At 42.5% G+C, this 21455-nt stretch overlaps 1 protein-coding gene across 1 annotated transcript in view; it reads right to left on the bottom strand.

Annotated features, from left to right (window-relative positions):
• Positions 1–10716: 10716 nt before the first annotated feature.
• Positions 10717–21455, bottom strand: part of SEMA3D (semaphorin 3D) — a 192114-nt gene continuing 181375 nt past the window's right edge. The window contains exon 19 of the mRNA XM_045002540.1: positions 10717–12441. Coding sequence (XP_044858475.1) covers positions 12013–12441 — 429 coding nt within the window. The 3' untranslated portion in view covers positions 10717–12012. The remainder of the gene's footprint in view (positions 12442–21455) is intronic.

Raw genomic sequence — 21455 nt, 5'->3', positions numbered from 1 at the left:
CTCCTCCCCATCCAACCGCCCTCTGCCCCCTGACTGCCTCCTGGGACCGACCACCCCTAACCACCCCCTCCGAGGACTGCACCCCTATTCAACCCCCCCACTCCCTGTCCCATGATTGCCCCGACCCCTATCCACACCCATGCCCCCTGACAGGACCCCTGGGACTTCCATACCTATCCAACTCCCCTGTTCCTTGTCCTCCGACCACCTCCCCCAGAACCTCCGCCCCATCCAACCGCCCCCTGCTCCCTGTCCCCTGACTTCCCCCTGGAGCCCTCTGTCCCTTATCCAACACCCCCCCCCACTCCTCGCCCCCTTACCATGCTGCTCAGAGCAGCAGGAGCTCGTAGCAACACCACCACACTGCCTGGCAGGAGCGGTGGGCCAGAGCGCTGGCGGCGCGGCGAGCTGAGGCCGCGGGGGAGCGGCGAGCTCAAGGGCCGGGCAGGACAGTTCTACAGGCCGGATGTGGCCTGCAGGCTGTAGTTTGCCCACCTCTGTCCTAGAAGGCGGTGATTCTACAATAGAAACTATGTAGTCACAAAGGAAGGTGTTTTGGAGGGAAGGGTGTGTTGATTTTATGTGTTATGCACTGTGCTTAAATCTCACTACATTAGAGTGCAAAGCAGGAATAACGTTTGACCTGGTAGTGTTTTACACACACTTTCTCCACCATCTTACATCTTGTCTAGTCATTTACAGCACTGCAAAGAGAGTGAAAATGACTAGCCAAGATGCCTGGCAGTGGAGATTCAGGTCCTGTGATTCTCAAGAAACTGCCTTTACGCAGAATGAACAGACTCTCATATTATTGTAATAAACCTATGGCATTATATTGTTGCCCTGTTCTATGAGTTCGCTGAGACAGAAAATTTGAATATTGTGAAACTTGACAATAAGCCTTGTCTACACGGCAGAGTTTTGTCAGTAAAAGGCAGCTTTTGGCAGCAAAACAGTGGAGGTGTACACACTACACTGCCACTTTTGGTGACCACATTTTTCAGTTTTGGCAACAAAATAAAACCACCTCGATGAGAGACATAGAGCTTTTTTGCAGCAAAGTTGAAGTGACAAACCTCAGTGTAGACACTGCCGTTCATTATATCGCCAGAACTGGCCTCCCCCAGTATCCCACAATGCCTGCCATGACCGCTCTGCTCACAGTTTTGAACTCGGCTGCCCTGCAGGCATATGCCCCTCCCCTTTCAAAGCATCATGAAGTTCTCACAGCTGAGCCTACTGTTCTGCTCTGGGAACAAAGAACAAAACATTAACTCCAGTCAAGTGGGTGCTTATTTGGTTCCAGACCATAGACCTGTCTATCGTCTTGTACTAAATGTTATTCATGGTGATTCCCATGAGACTGATGGATTCTTCAAGCTCCTTCTCCATGCCCCAGTTGTTGATGTCCCATACAAAAACAATGTTCCAGATTGCATTCTACAGACCCTCTGAGTTTTAGATTGTCAAGGCCTAGAACTCTTCTGCTAATTCGAAAATTTCACATCTTCTGTGAAGCTGCTCTCTGTATTAGTATTAAACATCTGTGTAACCATTTTCTGAAGTTTCACATTTCTGTTCTTCTCCATTTGTACTGCCTCTCATTTGAGTGTAAGTGTTGCACTTTGTCACAGATGCTTGTCACAGCTAGCCTGTCTGGTAAAATCAGCATGCATGTTGCACCTAATATACAATGATTTTCCTCCACTTTCATGAAATATTTGTAGGATATTGCTGTGCTCGTTGCTTTGCCCTTATTTTAGCTACTTTACTCATTTTTTGTTGTTGTTGCCTCTTTAGCATTTTACTGCTGCTGATACTGCCAAAAAGTTGAGATCACTTCCTGCTTCCACAAGACGGGTCACTGGTTTCATGGTTGAGTGGCAAGAAATGCCAAAATTCATAAGTTCCATGACAATGGTGGCCAGGGTCTGCTCCAGGCACCAGCCCAGCAAGCAGGGAGATGGTGGTAAAATTGGGCCCCCCAATGCAGAGGCTGGCTGGTGTGCAGAGAATAATGGAGGGCACCACACATTGAATAGTAAGGGGGGAAAACAAATAGGGAACAGCTGGCTCATTGACTATGCACTGTCCCTGCTGCGTGCTGAATTAGGCACGGCTCTGCAGATATAATAGTATGTAACCATGTAATTAAAGTTTGTATTGTAAGGAGCGTTAAGGTTGTAGAGGGAATCTTAATGTTGGCACTGCCTGACTTTAAAGTGTTTAGCTCCATTTGACTGTAACACTCTTTTAAAGATGCGTGTCAACCTGTTCCAAAATATGCTTAGTTGTAATTTTTTTTTCTTCTTCACAACTTTAAGAATTAAATCTGAGTCAGAAATGTGGATTTGATACATCAGTGTAGAGAGCAAAGGAGGGAGCTCAAACTAGAATAATGCTAAATATAAGTGAACTTGTTGACCACCCTCAGCCGGTTTTGAAAGGCGTTGCTACGGTGTCACTGTATCACTCACTGGTGAAAGAGTTTACAGGTCTCCCCTCTGTGCCCATCCACAGAGGACAGGAATTGTTACAGCTTATAGTTGTAGACACTTGGTGTTTTAGCTCAAGCTGTAGCAGCCCATACTTTTAGCTCTGATGGTTCCCCATTCAATCCTTTATGTGATAACCAAGATGATGTAACATCTTACCCTCTGTGGATCAGCACAGAGAAGGTCCTGAAACCAACACTCACCAATGGGCAACAACTGTACTGGGTTAGGAACTCCACTTTCTGCCACTATTTACAAACCGTGCATTAGCTGCAAGCAATAACAATACAGAGAAAATGTGGGCAACTAGCTATTCTTTCCCTCACTCCAAAATTGGATCAAATATATTACTTGATAGAAACCTAAATTACTACCAGTGTCAAGTAAACTTTGAAACTCTTGTCATTAACATTAAAAATCTCATTGCGTGCGAATAGGTCCCCGAGTTCTTCCAAATGGCCAGATTTCACCCCTTCCCTCCTTTTCTCTCTTTGAGTAGTGCCTTATTTTGTCAGCAGCCCCACTGATTTCACAGAGACTAGATGTGGAGGTTTTTCACCTTCCTCTGCAGCGTGGGGCACGGGTCACTTGCTGGAGGATTCTCTGCAGCTTGAGGTCTTCAAACCACAATTTGAGGACTTCAATAACTCAGACATAGGTTAGGGGTTTGTTACAGGAGTGGGTGGGTGAGATTCTGCGGCCTGCATTGTGCAGGAGGTCAGACTAGATGATCATAATGGTCCCTTCTGACCTTAAAGTCTATGAGTCTATGAGTAACATACTACTCGCTGTGATCAGCGGCATGCAGAAAGTTTAGAAAGCTAATCAGTTTCATAAATGCTGTTGTGTAAGCTTCAAAGAGCTCCTTGCTTGTGCAAGGGGCTCATAATTAAAAGGACATGGCAAACCGGGTACTTCACTAATTGTCTTCAAGTTTGACCCCGTTAAACCTTTTCAGATAAAATGAAATATTTCAACTTAATTAGCTTTCCTGTCTACGGGTTCCCATGAAATAGTGCTCTGCTTTAGACCCGACCAACTAAATATGTGGCTGCAAAAAGCCAGCTGAGCATTTAATTTTTTCCTTCTTTCTCTCTACTCTGTTGAGCAGCCTGTACATTGCAGTGGATAAATAACAAAATATCTCATCCTGACGGAGTTCTGGCTGCTTTACCAGCTGCACACAGGGCCAAAGTCTGGTCATACTGAAGTCAATGGCAAGTGACTGCAGTGGAACCAAGATTGAGCCCACACAGGGATCACATCATCCACTGCTGAAGTGCGGCCACCTGTGGGGAGGGGACACAGCAGCTGTTCAAAGTCTTTATTCATGTGAAACTTCAGTTGAAGTCAACAAGATATGTATCTGAGTAATATTTGCCGTTGACCTTGTATTAGTTCCTTAGGCCAGTTACACTAGGATTGCTTTGTTGGTATAGTATAAATGTATTCCTACAGCAGCAAAGCACTCCAAAACAAAAATGTTTTTTATTTGGAAACCCATATTTTACTATTTGGTCCGATTAGGGGGAAAAATAGACAGCAAAAGTTCTGTCAGAATTTGCTCTTTATTATAATAAAACCAAAATATACATTTAACAGTTTCAGATACCTTTGGATTACAAGATTGGAATTCCTGTTAAAACAGCAGGATTGCCAAACTCAAAGCAAGTTAGTGACCATGTACAACGCTTTAGTTATGATGTTACATAATTAACTATATTGCTTGTAGTATTGTTGTAGCCGTGTCAGTCCCAGGATATTAAAGAGAGCAGGTGAGTGAGGTAATAGCTTTTACTGCACCAACTTCTGTGGGGGAAAGAGACAAGCTTTCAGGTTTACCCAGAAGGAAGAGCTCTGGGTAAGCTCAAAAGCTTGTCTCTTTCACCAACAGAGATTGGTCCAATAAAAGATAGTGCTTCACCCACTGTGACTCTATATTTAGCCATGGTAATTCACAAATGGGCCCTTTCCACCAAAAATGTTTTTTTTCCATATTACTCTATAAATAATGATACTATAAATGTGGAATTGATTCCTGCACAAAAAGTCAGTTTAAGAACCACTTAAGCCCTATAACATGGCTTTAAGTGGTGCATAGTTCTTGTGCTGGACTTCTGAAATACTGTGAGTTTTGCCTTATGTGAAAATATTAGCCTTACTGATAGAATGTGAGGCATTAACCAATTCCTTTTGGTAAATCTGCTTGGCCATGACTTTTCTCTTGAGAGCATTTGGGGAGCTTCTGAACAGTTTCCTTTCTTCCCAGACAGACTTATCCTGAGATATTTGAATTTTTCTGTCATTAATTGGGGGAAAAAACATGGACTTCATACAAGTGATGGAAAATATTATAGTCTCTCTTGATTTGTATGTTTCATAGATTTCTGTGCTTCTTATCCAATAGTAATGTAGTCCAGTTTTTACAATGTCAACATGTTGACAAGCAAACTTAAAATGACTTTTTTACATTTACTTTACATAGAAATCTTTTCAATTTAAGTCATGAAGAAATCATAAGTAACAGAACTTAAGGAATCCTTTAGAGCAGGTTGATTTTTTTAAAGTTGGGTGAGTTTTGGAACATCTGAGAGCAATTTCCATGCTGTCATCATTCGTGGTATTTTTATTTTTTCTGAATTTTCTTGTATAAAAATAATTCATTTTCAAAGTGAAATTTTCAAAAAATGCTTTTTAAAAAATCCCTTGTGACTAAGGGCTTGTCTGCGTGGGGAAGTTAGTATGGAGTAATAAGCTAGGGTGTGAATTTAAAATGCACTAGCTACCGATGTGGATACTGTTACTCTTTAAAGCACACAAAGACGCTCTTAGTGCTGAGTAAGTATGTCCACACAGAGAGTTAATGTGAAGTAGCTAGTGTGCACTAGCTGCTCCACACCAGCTACTCTGGGCTTTTTTCCTCATGTAAATAAGCTAAGATGACCAATCAAAATTGGCCATGCAATCTTCCCTTCTCCCCCCCACCCCAGGCAAATATACATTTTGAAAAGCAACAAGCAGGCAAATCTTTTCTTTACAAATTTCTATTGATTTTTTTTTTAAAAAATGGAAAACTTCAAAAATATGAAAACTTTTTCCAAAAATATTTCATTTTTGGAAAATGGCCACACTTTGATAAAGTATTATTCTCCTTTTAAAAGATGACCATTTCTAGCTGTCAGATTTCTGGAACTTTTGGTAAATTATATAGCTTTAGGTGATTTTTTGAAGTATAGTAAATGCAAGTTTTGTAAACTGATCCTGACTTTCGGCCTATAGGCAGATATATGGTACTGTCCCATGAAATGCTAAGTGCTTTCAAAACTCATAAAAGTTGTGAAGCCCACAAGGCTCTGCCCAGGGTAGCCATGACACACCTTTGCAGACAAGTTATCTGCCTAAGCCTTCTGTTCCAGTCACTATTACCATGTATGTTGAATCTTCAGAAAACGGCTTGTCTTGGCCATGATTCCATTTAACAGCAGGAGTAGCAAGAACAAAATGATAGAACACAAAAAGCAGCGAAAGGCACTTATATATAATAAGAGTAATGGAGCAGAATATAAAACACAACCAAAATTGAGACGTCTGGGTCCATTAAAAATATCATGACTGCCTATGAGTGGACAAATGACTGTCTTGGCACAGACTATTTGAAACCATTAACTAGAGGTCCATAGCAGTAATAAAAGCCACCTGGAAATGTTTTTCTGGTTCTTACATCACCCAGAAAGTTTTTTGTTTTAAAGCACAACAGACATTGATTTTAAACTGGGGAACTGTACACAATGACAATACAATAAAGAGGAAAAAGACCAACTTTAAAAAGTTTCAAAATCTCATTATTGAGGCAAATTTCACCTTCTGCTCTGTGATTTGTCTTTCCAGATCTGGTTTACATCTGTCAGTCACTGAATTGTTTTGTGTCAAAACATTAGGAAAGTTTGTGGTAGACACTAGTCTATACAAACACAAGTGCCTAAGAAAACATTGTCTGAGATGAGAATATGTTAAAGGGCCTTCTAGTGTGTTTAACTTTATACACCAAGCAATGAGTCAAATCCTGAAATCTTCACTGATTTGCCTAGTTTTTTTTTTTAAGGTCAGCAAGAGTTGACTAAGTGAGGACTGAGTGAAAACCATGGAAGGATTTGTCCCAATAGCTTGAGACAACAGACTCAGATGGTACGATATAAAAAGAAACCTGAACAATTAAGAGCCCAATCCTGCTCCATTGAAGTTTGTGGCAAAACTCCCATTAATTTCAATTGGAACAGGATCAGGCCCTTTAGCCAAACATTGGTGATTATCTGTTATCCCGGTATTATAATATATTTAAATATTCAGCACTGTGAAAATGTATGCCTGGCTAGGACACCTTTAGGATTATCATCATTAAAATACTATATGGAAGTAAAAAAACAAGATCATTTTTCACAGCCTTAAAATTCTCTCAAGGGCTGTTCTTTTATCCTTCCTTTTCCTGTCTATAATGTACTTGTTTTATAAACGTCAAAAGTTGGATTACAATTACAAAGGATTTCACACATCAGCTAATCACAGAAGCCTAATTCTGAGTAATATTTGTGACACTAAGGTAAAATACAATAAGGGACCACTTACATTTTCATAAGTTGTAACAGAATATATTGGAGAGACATGTGGACTTGATTTTCCTGTCACCCAGGTGTAATTCCAGTGCCTTCCATGCAGTTAACTCCTGATTCTCCTCTGTATAATGAATCTCTACATAGTTATCTACACTCTAAGCTGCGTCTTGCAATAACTTGCTATAATTACTTTGATTAGAATCAGATTTATATTCCACTGAAGCCAATGGGATTTAGGTCACTGACATCCATGGGAGCTGACTCTGTAAGTATTTTTAGCTCATATCAATCAGTTGCAATACCTTGTGTTACACATAAAATAAAATGCATCCAATTATTTATGTAGGTCCCTACAAAACCGTCATACACATGACAGCAGTTTAGTAGGAAAATCATGTTCTACCAATCATGTATTAAATTTTGATAAGGGATATGTAAATGGTAGATGCATATCAAGATTTACATAGATTTGATTAAAATTTCAGAGCGTTTTAGACTATGGGCCCAGTTCTGATCTCACATGAATGTAAATCAAGAGTAATTCCATTAAGTTTAATTGTGTACATTAGTATAATTGAGATAAGAATCAGGGTCCAATGTCTAGTTGAGGACTGGCAAAATCAAGGATCTTGGCTCCTCAGTATGTGTGTAAATTGAACTGTTTGCACAGAAAACTGTTTGCTTATGATATGAATACATATTTACATGTCCCTAGAATGTTTTCCAACAAAGGAACAAATTTAACAGACTAAGTGTTAAACACTTTATTCCTTTGTCTGCTAATCCCACAGCCAGTTTTATTTTAACTGACTTCAGGAATACTACAGTATTTAGGAACTTGTTGGATCTTAAAGCTTGCATCAGTTTTTAGAATTCTAACAACTACAATACAAGCTGCACTGGCTGTTCTGACAGGCTGTTTGAAATGGATGGAACTCAGGCAAACACAAGTTATATTCTGAAGTGAGGGGAGAAGGAGTTTGTTATTTTTTTTAATTTATTTTTTGAGGTAGGGGAAGAGCATTTATTACTGATCGGACCAAGGTATTTTTTTTTAAAGTCTGCACTAGGGTATCTGTTTAGAACCTTCAGTTATTAATGTGGAGGTCACTTTTTCCACTCTCGACCCAAACTTTGGGTAGCATTACTTTTACTGAGCCCTTTAAGGAGGCTGGGTTCAGTTCCATTTTAACTATGAGCCTGTTGTGGCTCATCGTACAGCTCGCAGCACAATGGACCCTCAAGTTCTCATTTTGAAAGTTAATTAGATCCAGGTTTGGGCCTTTACATTAAAAATATCTATAACTGAATATATATAACAGAATTTTTTACAGGAAGGGAATCCTTTCTTTTCTGTCTCGTTGCTAAAATTTCTGAGTTAGCTCATTCTGTTCTCCTTTGAGCCTCTCTTTGGGATTGCACATTACAGAAGGATCCACTACTCTTACTCCTGACCTTGGTTTTTGACTGAATAACAAACAGCTGTCTAGAGAAATCCCTTCTTACCCTTCCCCAGTGTTCCCTGGACTATCTAGCTAATTTACTGGTCCCCAGTGCCCAGTGTATCATCTACTGCTGTGTATGAGAAGCAGTGTCCTAATTCAATGTACATCTCTTATAAAATGTATTGAACCACAGATGTTTATTTCCACAATATTATTAATACCCCTCCCCAGGGTGGTATGAATCCAATATGGCATAATGACTTGGAGGATATTGAATTTATTTCCTCAGGATAGAAGTGGCCTCATTCCTCGCTTAGGGCTTCTCTCTGCTACTCCACACAGCAGAGTTGAGATCAGTCCTCTGAGAGGAATCCTATTGCAAGAACACTTAAAATAAAATAAAACCCCTTGAATTTAAGAGTAGTAACATTTTAATTCAATCTTTTAAAGCTCACAGTCCCAGTGGTGCAGCCCTTAGGCCCTCAAGACTCCTGTTGAAGTTGATGGGGAGTTTTGTGCAACGATTGTGGCACTAGGCTCTGCAAAGCTATTTAAACCTAAAGGAAACCAGTTCTGTTCAGCTCTCAAGGAAGATGGAAAAAAGTACTGAGCAAACCACAAACAGCTTATTTAGGGCCAAATCCTGCACACCTTATCTGACTGAGTAGGGGCACTGAAGTGAGTCCAATGGTTCTACTTTCATGAAGAAGATAAGTAGGGTTTATGCTCTAATCAATTACAATATTGCTCCCATTGACTTCAGTGGGAGAAGGAGCAGACCCCTTGTCAGTACATGTAAGCATGGGACCAATATGGATTATTTGATGCTAGCACCTTAGCTTAGTCATGGTGTGGCACCACTCATTCCCCGGGGGACCAAGTCTGAGAGATGCTACTCTCTGGACTGATAAAATACAACAAGGAATACATCGGTGGGTTCTGTATGGTGACTGCAGTCATCCGTAGGCAAAAATTTTCGAAAGTGATTCAAGATTTTGAGTGTCTCATTTTTTGGGTGTCCAACTTGAGATTTCTTAAAGGGGCCTCATATTTACAGGATAACACCCCTTCTGGAGTCTCAAATTGGGCACCAAACATCAAGGCAGTCAAAATCACTAGTCACTTTTGAAAATCTTGGCCTAAGGTGCTATTGCTGTACAAGCTGACTTCTGAGCATAATGCTTACTACTGTGAAAAGTTCTATAGACATTAATAGGCTACTCAGAGTAGTAAGGACTAAGCTTACTAATAAGAGCCTAGGACATCAGTCTCTTTGATTAAAAGTCCTGTATAATGAAACTCCCCTCTCATCTTTTATAATAGTTAACACTTGCAGAGTACACTATCAAAGTACTGTACACAAACTACCTAATGCGGTCTAATTAACCAATGTATCTTAATGAAAAAACAAAGAATCTAAAATCCCTGTCTTTAGACAATACATGCACATTCAGTTTTAATTTTTTTACAATAAACTTGAGTCAGGTGAGGTTCCTTTCTATGATCTGAAAAACACATCACCTTATTTGTATCATTTATCAAAGAGGAAATGTACAATGGCACAGATTGTATGGGCACAATTATTGATCTGGGACTGAATGCACACACACATTGGGTAGCGGATAGGGATAATCTCCAGCATGCAGAGCCAAAGTTCTTGGTTCCTTAATAAATTGCACACCAATTACATGGCGTTCCCACAGACTTTGCTCTCAAGACATGCAGAATGCATGAGAAACAAGTAAAGTCTGTCGGTTTAGTATCCATCAAAGCTTTCTTCCATGTGAGGAAGTGGCTAATTTCTCATTTCACACTCAAAGAGGCGTGAAAGGCAGAAAGGGGGAGGTTTGGTAGAGTGGGGGAGAGGGGCTGCGAAGCATGAGAAGAGGCAATAGACCTGATTTTGATCTTGCTTACACTAGTGTAAATTGGGAGAAAGTCCAATGAAGCCAATGGAGTTACACTGGCGTAAATCAGATCTGAAGGAAGTGCCAGGGCTGCCCAGAGGATTCAGGGGGCCTGGGGCAAAGCAATTTCAGGGGCCCCTTCCATAAAAAAAAGTTGCAATATTACAGAATACTATATTCTCTTGGGGGCCCCTGTGGGGCCCGGGGCAAATTGCCCCACTTGCCCCCCCACCCCCCGGGTGGCCCTGGGAAGCTCTTGCTCATACAAGAAGTTTTATCTCATTAAAGAGAGAAAGTAAAACTAGGAACACTTTACAAATGGTGTTATTGTAAATCGCAAAGCTGCTCATCTCTAACTTCTACTTCTGTTTATTTACACGTGGGCTTTTTTTGTTTTTATTTAATTATAATAAAAAAGTATTAATTCCAACAACACAATGCCTTGTTTGAAATACACAAGACCTTTTATAAAACAAATACATAAGTCTGAGGAATGTCTGCTCTCTCCCCAATGTTATACCTGGTGTAAGAGCACTGTCAGTTTCTGTCTGTCGCCAAATATGTTTCCCTCATTGTCTTTTGTCATCAAGTTCGGGAGGGTTTTTGTGCGTGTGTGTTCTCCACTCCTCTTTTTTTCTACAACAAACTAACCATACCCCAGAAAATGAAGCCAGTCGGGGGTTAGAGTTGTAGATGTGAGTGGAGACATTCAGGGTAAAATCTTCAGCAAGACAATAGAGGTGAAGGCAGAAATCCCATTATTTGTTAACAGGGTTTGTGCACGTACCTCCCAGGTGCTTCTTACGAAATTTACTCTCGAGTACCTTGCTGGCAGTTTCAATTGAGTCAACATTTCATTTCAGCAGATGGACTGCAAACTAGAGGCTGCTTATGCCCTAATGAATAAAGTTCTACATCTCCTCCTCTTAAAATGTGATTACATTTTTAAAGGGGAAAACGAGTGTTACTGCTAAGCTTATATTTAATTGATTTTTTGCTTTGCTTCTCTGTGTTAGCAAATGCCACCCATGTACCTAAATATATGTCCAATGGGTAATTTAGTATAGTTTTGCAGATCCGTCACAAAATGGCCTGTATCTATATGGCACCTCCCATCCTTACAAGACCCCCGAGCACTTTTACAAATACATCCACATACCCCTGAACTGCAGCCAACTCTTGGGTGGAATGTAGCAGTCAATTAATAATGCACTGTAACATAGACTTTAAATCTCATATTAAAATTATGCCAGGGAAGCCATGGAACACCCACATGACATATGTCACGAATCAGCTTCTCACTGTTAGCTACAAAATCTGAATTTCTGGGAAAAAACCCAGATTTGGAATTATTGCCTTGAATGCGGTACTCAAATAAGGAATTTGTCATTTGCTATAATATTCCAGTATTACAGTGCAGTCCTGTACAGACCAATAATGACTGTGCATTATCTAATCTCAGTATGAAGCAATATTAATTAATCGGAAGGATGCACAAAACAGAACACAGTATTTTTGCATGTTAAACGTCCTTTCTTTAAATAGACTATAAAAGCTACGTAGATGTAGGCCTGGCATGTGGGCTGCTGACAGGTTCATGGTGCCTTCGATTTCGCTTTTTCTTCATCTCCTGCATGTGCTTCCATTTTGCCCCACCTTTGTTCCGCTGCCGCCGCTTCTCTCGGTGCCACATCTGTTCACAATACTCATCCAGGCTGAAGCTGGGGCTGCTGACGAGTTGGATGTAATCCTTGTACCTCAGCCGCGACTCAGTAAGCAAATCTCTCCCCCGTCCCTCTTCATCCTCCGTTTTCTGAGTGCTTTCCATGTGCCCGTTCTCTATGACATTCAAATTTAACTTCACGATGGTGTGAATGAACGTGTGCTCCTGTGCTTTGCAGTAATACGCCCCTGTGTCCTTTTTCTGCAGGCTGCGGATCAGCAGCCCGTATTCCGTTTTGATGATCCTCTCGTCAGCCTTCAGCTGTGAGATTGGACAAAGCAGAAAACAATGCATTAAAAGCACAGGAAAAATAAAATCTGAGTATGTGTTAGGTGGGGAGTAGAGGAGACCAGCGGCAGCTCCAGGCACAGTGCTCCAAGTGCATGCCTGGGGCAGCAAGCCACGGGAGGCGCCCTGCCAGTCCCTGCGAGGGCGGCAGTCAGGCTGCCTTCGGTGGCTTGCCGGCGGGAGTTCTGCCGGTCCCGCGGATTCGGCGGCAATTCAGCAGTGGGTACATCGAAGCCATGGGACCGGCGGACCTCCCACAGGCAAGCCCCGAATCCACTGGACCAGGGACCTCCCGCAGGCAAGCCGCCAAAGGCAGCCTGACTGCTGTGCTTGGGATGGCAAAAAAGCTAGAGCCGCCTGGAGGAGACAGGGGATGATTGGCTCAGGGACTGACAATGAGATATGCAGCCTTTTACCTCTAGGTCACCTTAGATAAACAGATGCATATGGAACCATTTGAATTTCAGAGCTCTACTATTCAATTGGTAATTATAGTCTCATCAGCACGCATTAGTTAAAGGTACATACAGTCTGAGAGGATAGAGTCACCAAGAAATACCGTAATACAGTTAAAAAGACCAAAGCAAGAGTGGGATAGTTAGCTGGACCAATCCCATTAGACTGCAAGCTGTTTGGGGCAGGGGCTTTCATTTTATTCTGTTTGTACAACACGTAGCACAATGGGGTCCTGGTCCACGACTGGCGTGCCTAGCCACTACCGCAATACAAATAATAAATCAATAGTAATAACAATTAAGTCAATAAGTCTCATTCTGATCTGACACTGGTTTACAACACTCTCTTAACTTCAGTGTAGTTACTCTTCATTTACACCATTGTAAGTGAGAGCAGAAAAACGCCAATAAGATTCAGGGAGCTAAAACCAAGTGCAATTTTTTTATCATGTAGGGTTCAGGATCTGTGAATGAGAAAACCTAGGAAAAACTGAGATTTAAAGCTAAGGCTGAATTTCTGTGCATTATGTACCCTATTCACTGCAGCATTTGTGGAAGTGTACTTGAGATTGTGAAGGCTGTGGAAATACTTGCTATAGCTAGCACAATATGACATGTTAGCCACTGGAGTGCTGGCTCAATGCACTTGGTGCCTGAGGGAAACATAGCCATCCATGCTGCCAGCTACTTTGCAAATCTGGTAACCTACAAGTGATTTACAACATAATTAAGCCTCACAACCCCTCTCTGAGGCACTGATATGTTAGGATCCTTGCAGATGGAGCAACATGGATGTTAAGCGATTTGCCCAAGGCCACACAAAGACTCAGTGGCAGCGTTGTGAGTACAGCTCTGACTCCCAGTCCCTTGCTCTAATTCCATACCCCAGGGAACATTCCCTCTGAAGCGCTGATGTTTGAAAAGGAAGCTGGCACTTCACAGAGTGTGCAGTGTTCTGCTGCCGCACAGAGGCTGCAGGGGAGAACAACAGTGAAGGGACTGTGGTTCAGTTTAATTAGCCCACAATGCAGATTAAGCACATCTTCAGCACCACTGGTGTCATTGTTATAATACACAAGGATCCTGTTTAATTCACTATTGTGCTGAGTGCCTCACTGGGAAAAAAAAGACAGACAGAAAGAAAAAAAAATCTGGAAACGTCCCAGACGATACATCTACCCTCCCAGAATATTTCAGAGGAAGAAGATCAGGGAAGCATAAAGATGAGTAAATTAACTATATTCACAGTGGGTAGATTACACACTGTTTTTATGTGAAAAATCTGTAAGCAATTCTTCATCCCTAAATAATATATATAAGTCCTGCTTGCCCGGCTTGCTACCATACTAGCAGAAGCACTCTTCAGCCAGATTGGGAGGGATAGCTCAGTGGTTTGAGCATTGGCCTGCTAAACCCAGGGTTGTGAGTTCAATCCTTGAGGGGGCCACTTAGGGATCTGGGGCAAAAATTAGTCCTGCTAGTGAAGGCAGGGGACTGGACTTGATGACCTTTCAAGGTCCCTTCCGGTTCTAGGAGATCGGTATATCTCCAATTATTACCTTTATGTGTGCCATTGATGACCCACTCAGAGAGCACACGTCAGCTACTAGAAAGGCGGGGTGGTCTACTGAACAGAACCCAGCTCAGCTGGGGCTTACTGGTGGGTTCTGTTTGGTTCTGTCACAGACACACAATATGGCCTGAGGGAAGGCAGCTCTGGGCTTCAGTTTCCTCATTCATAAATTGGCGACAATAATATTTACTGCATCACAAGGGGGAAGTCAGGCTTATTTAATAAGTGTCTGGCAATGCTTTGTGATCTTTTGACACCAGGCACTATACAACCCCAAAGTCTGTCTGAGTTAAACTAGATCGGTCATGGTCAAAATACAAGTACATTTACTGCAGCTAACAGTCCTGCAATAGCGGGGAGATGGACTAGGTAATTCAATAAGTCTTTTTCTTCGCTAGATTCTACCACATAGGGCAGTTTTCAGGTTGGCATCCCCTTATTTGAAGTAAAACTTTTTGCAAATTCCTTGCACTTACTGTAAAGTAACAATAAAAATGTATCAATGATAAGATAAGCCTATATAATGTATTTGTGTGTATGTTTCATGTTATTGAGAGACAATACCTGACCCGGAAGAGTAAGGTTAGTTAGGCAGTGGTGGAGAGAGATTTTCTTTGGTTTAGATTATAATAATTTTTTTAGTGCCTCGCAACCCCGCCCCCCACCAATTGCCTTTCATGATCTTCCCCCCCACACACACAAGGGTCATGACCCACTGATTGAGAAACATTGACATGGGAAAGGCCAACTGCTGGATGTCTGAGGAAAACAGAGAAATGTAGGGTGGGATTTTCAAAACTGCTCAGCACTGGCCTTTACTCTGTTGCCATTAGATGGCACGTGGATTTCAACAGGAGCACAGTTAGCCCGAGTGAGCTTTCTTGAAAATTTCGCCTAAACATGGCATTATATTGTGTCAAGTGATACCACAACATTTGGTATCCTGCAAAGGTAGAATATAAAGGAGATATTTTAAGTTTTTGAAAAGGCCTATTTTAAGGGTAAAAGTTCCATCACTTTTGCTATTATTATTTCTACGGCCATCCAAAGATATATTGTTAGGTGTCTTCCAAAACAGAAAGCCTTCTCCAAGGTGCTTACAAGACAAAATTATGCATTTAATCAGCATGGGCATGGCAGTATGAGGAAAGGTTTTTATAAATTATTCTGGGAAAACGTGTCTTAACCTGGTTAATTTTGTGTAGGCATAATGGCAAAGGTGGATCTTAAAAAGGGGCTTGAATGAGTTGAGGGTGGTGGCTTTTCATAGCAGCTCAAGCAGGTCATGCCAGGAGTAGAGACTGGTGTGCAAGAAAGTGCAAAGAGGGCTGTGGGTAAAGCTGATGACCAGGGCAAAAAGGCTGATGTTGCTGGTGGAGTAGAGATGACACAATAAGAGACAAGAGGCTCAAACCACTGCTGAGCCCAGGTAAGGGAGTTTCAAAGAGGCATCCTGTGGCTCCCTGGCCCCATAGTTTAGAGCAGATTGAGGGCTGTTCTACGCTATGTCCCAGCTGCAATATCCTCCAAAGAGCTGTTTGTCAGCTGGGACCCACCAGAGCACAGCTTGCTCTGGCCACATCTCTGATTCTGGAGGCAGAGGGCCGGCTACATTGGCTTAGGGTGACCAGACATCCTGATATTATCGGGACCATCCTGATATTAGGAGCTTTGTCTTATATATGCAACTATACCCAGGGGTGAATGTAACTTACAGGATTTACCGGTACTGCCGGAGTCCTGAGGGGGCCATGGCCTCATCCGGAAGAGGCGTGGCCTCATCTAGAAGAGGCGTGGCCTCTCAAGATTTAAAGGCCCTGGGGAATCAGCTGTGGCTTGGAGACCCAGAGCCTTTAAATCAACCAGGGGCTACCAGCTGCAGAGGTGGCTGGGAGCCCCCCGGGGCTCTGGCCGCCAGGGGGAACCCTGAGCTTTGCGGGGCTGGGGCAGGGCCCAGAGCTCATGCTGCTGAGGGGAGCCCCGAGCCCTTTAAATCCTGGCCCCAGCCCTGCCGCCAGAGCCGTGGCTGGGATACAAAGAGCTCTGGGCTGCCCACAGCCGCGGGGAGCTCTGAGCCTTTAAATCCCGGCCCCAGCCCTGCCGCCGGAGCCGCGGCCGGGATTTAAAGGGCTCTGGGCTGCCTGCAGCGGCAGGGAGCTCTCAGCCCTTTAAATCCTAGCCACAGCCGGGATTCAAAGGGCTCTGGGCTGCCTGCAGCCGCGGGCAGCCCAGAGCCCTTTCAATCCCCCCCCGTGGAAGTCGAAGCTCTTGCCGGTACGCCGTACCAGACCGGACCGGCTTATTTTCACCTCTGACTATACCTCTCTGCAAAAAAGTGTCTCGATTTTTCACACTTGCTATCTGGTCACCGTACATTGGCTACATGTCAGACTTCCTACAGTAAGGGAATCTGCAGCTGACTGTTTAAGCTGGCTGTACACTGGTTCAAAGGAACCACAGTGGGGCTCAGCCTGTTGGCAGGTAAAAGGAAGGACAGAGCTATGGAGGCTCTTGAAGAATCTAGAATTAGAAAAGAGCTGTTGGGTCACTTAGTTCATCTCCGTACTAATTATTACCATGCAGTATTTGTAATACAGTAGCCTTCATGTGCAGTTTGACACTAGGATGGAGCACCTAGGATGGAGCCAGGCTGTTTTCAGTCGTGGCAGATGACAGAACAAGGAGCAATAGTCTCAAGTTTCAGTGGGGGAGGTCTAGGTTGGATATTAGGAAACACTATTTCACTAGGAGGGTGATAAAACACTGGAATGAGTTATCTAGAGAGGTAGTGGAATCTTCATCCTTAGGGGTTTTTAAGGCCCGGCTTGACAAAGCCCTGGCTGGGATGATTTAGTTGCTGTTGGTCCTGCTTTGAGCAGGGGATTGGACTAGCTGACCTCCTGAGGTCTCTTCCAATCCTGATAATCTATTATTCTATTCTATGATACAGTTCTGTTCACAGTATAGTTATAAATGTGCTAAAGGCTGAGGTTCAGATCACTCTCCTTGAGAGCCCACACCACAGGCTAACCAATATTAAAGTGGTTGTGTCTCTTAATCCTAATCCATCTCTACTTTTATTTTTAATGAATAAGATTCTTATTCAACATCTCATTTACATCTTAGTTATTGATTTATGGAGATTGTCACCTCCTCCTTTTCTATGGCTTCATTATTAATTCCTTTCTTATTATCTGACAGGGTGAAATTATGGCTCTGATTTCACACATATTGAGCCACATTTCATTATTGTTTTCCCTCAACTTTTCTTTTTTGGTATCCTGTTTATGTTGTTTTACCCAAAGGTTCAGAACTCTTCCTGTCTTTCCTCTCTACTTTTCCCCCCACAGGACTCTGGAGTTTCATAAACACCTGGCATTTCATTACTTGGTAGTAGATCTTTAACCTTTCACTTGAATGCTTAATTTGTTCTTTAGTTCCTGACCTGCAGATGTAAAACATGTTTTATTCAATTTTTGAGTATAGTGAAAAGCCTGGTTACGTAGGAGATATCGTTTTAGTTCTGTCATATGTGGTTTCATTATTTTTCAGCATATTATAACCAATCATTTTGCTGGAGCTATAATGAGTTCTTTAGCAATTCAGAAGACCAAAGATCCCAATTCAATAATGTGATTAACTTTAAGCAGGTATTTTAAGATGAACATATGAATAAGTGTTTTGTTGAATCAGAGCCAAAATTGTGAGCCACAGAAATTAAGCAGTTGATTATCAACATTTGTCCATGTAACTTTTCTGGTGTCATGTAGTTGCTTTGATTCAGCTTGCAAATAGGTTGCAGTGTGCATGCTATATCTTCTCAATGACAAGGTAGCAGAGTTGGACAGCATTCTGTATATTCTTTAAGCAACTTTTAATTAGTTTTTTATCATTGATATAAAATATTAAATAAAATGTGCAGAGCGCAGATACAGAAAATGCCCGGCAAATGAATAACAGGTTCATTTATATTAACTGCTTGTTTTTTACAGCATGAATTTAGCAATGGGGGGAAAACAGATTGCCATGAGGTGGCAAATCTTGAAAGGGTAAGATAGTAAAGAGGAAAGGATTCAAAAGTGGCATGGCATCAGGTTAGGTCAACATCTTTTGTCCTTTGTTAATGGTGTGTTTAGATGGCTCCCTCATTACAAATCATTCACGTCAACTTTTTCACAGATGAAACATTGCACCTGTGTGTGAGAAGATAGTGGCTTCAAAGCCTGCCTTCCCTCATTAATCAAAATGTGAAAAAGCACTACATGTAAAGCTGAGCTAACCATGGGTTAGATTACTCCTGGGGGAATTCTGCGCCACTGCACAATGCAGAGTTTTGCAGAAATTAATGTTGTGTGCACAGAATTTCCTCTTTTCCCCAACAGAAATGGGCTGCAGAACTGCTGGCCACCACTGGGGGCCTCTGGATGTGGCGGAGCCCAGCTCACAACTAGAAGATACTGCAGGGGGAGTGGGAGGAGGAGTTGCAGGGTTCCTGGCAGGTTCCCTGAAGGAAGGAGGCAGTGTGCAGGAAACTCCATGCAAGCCCAGGACCTAGTATCAGTTTGTTTCTCCCTCTGGATCCCTAGACTATGGGGAGAAGGGGGCGTGAGTGTCTAGACTGGGAGCAGCCATGGCTGGGCTCTGAGGGGGAGGGGTGCGAGCATCTGAGTCAGAGGGGGGCCCTGCAGCTGAGCTCTGGGTGGTAGAGGGTGTGAGTGTCTGGGCTGGGGAGGGCCCCACGGCTGGGCTCTGGGGAAGGAGGGGATGTGAGTGTCTGACTCCTTGACTGGGCTCTGCAGGGGGAGAGGCCAGAGAAGCAGGAACTTGTCGGTAGTAGGGGTTTCTTTAACTCTACTCCTGCGGGAATTTGTGTGTGTGTCTGTATTGTTACAGACATACTTGCTGACAGGTATTTTGAAATAAATGACCAAATAATTGAAACTGGCATGATTATATAGTGCAGGGATCAGCAACCTTTGGCACATGGCCTGTCAGGGAAATCCACTGGTGGGCCGGATGGTTGGTTTGCCTGCAGCGTCCGCAGATTCGGCCGATCACAGCGCCCACTGGCTGCGGTTTGCCGTTCCAGGCCAATGGGCCGAGGGATGTGCTGGCAACCACTTCCCGCAGCCCCCATTGGCCTGGAACGGTGAACCGCGGCCAGTGGGAGCTGTGATCAGCCGAACCTGTGGATGCTGCAGGTAAACAAACCATACCAGCCCACCACTGGATTTCCCTGAAGGGCTGCATGCTAAAGGTTGCCGATCCCTGATATAGTGTTATTTTGACAAATAGAATTTGCAGAATTTTAAAATATTGTGCGCAGAATTTTGAAATTTTTGGCGCAGAATTACCCCAGTAGTATTAGATGCAACTGCTGAACAAAAGAAAGAGTGGAAGAAAGAAAAATAAGGAGCGTTTACTGAGAATTCTCCTTGGACTTCATTATCAGTGGCCTATATCATCATTCTGTTGAGAAGGTGGATCTTTTTTATTATGTTCCATGTTGTTAGTGTTACCCTTGGAAAAATAATAATTGAATCCAAACATTGCTGTAGAGAGAACTTTTTTACAACTCTTTTTTTAAATTTTAACGTAATACAAATATAAAGGAAAAATGAAGAATGTGTTGGGGACATACAGAGAGACAAGATAGGTGAAATAATATCTTTTATTCGACCAAATTCTGTTAGTGAGAGAGACAAGCTTTTGAGCTTACACAGAGCTCTTCTTCAGGTTTTGGGGACATAATGTCATTATTTAGGGAGAGACATCAGTCACACTATAGTTAAGGTTGAAGCTAACTTCCCATTGGAAGGATAATTTTTAAATTCTCATCCTACATTATCAATCTCCCTGAAAATCCACATGGATATATCTCAGCTCAGGATATAATTTTTTTTTTAATTGTGGAAAAAAAATAATGGCCTGATTTAAGGACTTCATGGAATTAAAAAAACAAACAAACAATCCACCACCACCACCACCACTCTATTGGTTAAAGTAAAGTAAAAGAGTGAAAGAATCAATGGTCAACAAACTGAAACAGATAAACCTTTAAAGTGTAAGTTAACATTGCTGTCAACACCAGGGGATTTCCCCAAGAAAGCACATCACACCACCAACTTACAGTAAAAAGCAAATCAACTGCATTTTCAATTAAATTCAACAACAAGTTAGTCAATAACTGTTTAACATTGCATTCCATCCCTGCCGGGCTATGTGTATTTCAGTCCAGGGTTCCAACTAGTCACCCTTCCATGGGCCTCCAAGACAAAACTCCCTTCTCAAAGAACCAGGCCTGAAACAGGATGGCGTATTCTTAATTCTTTACATGATAATAAGGTCTATGTCCATAACCAATGTTCTCTGCCAAACTTAGCCCTCTTCTCCATTCTTCTTTCATCTGATTCTTGGGTTTGGGGCTGAATAGTCACAGAATCTATCTACAATCGCCGCCAGAAACTCATGCCCATGAAATCATGGTCAAAGAAAATAGGCTGTAATCACACAAAGATCATCAGCCACTGACTAAACCAACAGAGACCAATGCCTCACGCACCAATTCACCACCAAAAATATCAGCACCACAAAACAGAGATCACTGCCAGATGCAACTGAAGCTCAATCCCTCCAACCAGTGTAAAATGGACCATGGGAAAAAATGCCTCCCTGTCTCCAATATGGTGACCACACCAATAGAGTTCAGTGTCCTACCAGACACGTACCTTTCAAAGAGGATTACCAACCAGGCTGGCTAGCCCAATCCATGGCCAACATCAGCCAGTGAACATGGAGTGGGACAGTGGGAAAGAGTGAGCTACTGGTGAAGAAGCCAAAATATGCTGAGGCTCCCCAGTGGGTTATCTTCCATCGCCCGCACCATACAAGGAGTTAAACCATATCGATGAATAGGCCGTCATTTCAAAACAGATGTCTTGCTATATCCCATGGAAAGG

The sequence above is a fragment of the Mauremys mutica genome, chromosome 1, assembly GCF_020497125.1.
Source record: "Mauremys mutica isolate MM-2020 ecotype Southern chromosome 1, ASM2049712v1, whole genome shotgun sequence".
In the NCBI taxonomy this organism is placed as follows: domain Eukaryota; kingdom Metazoa; phylum Chordata; order Testudines; family Geoemydidae; genus Mauremys; species Mauremys mutica.
Note: the sequence above shows the minus strand (reverse complement) of the source record. Positions and strands in the feature narration are given on the sequence as shown.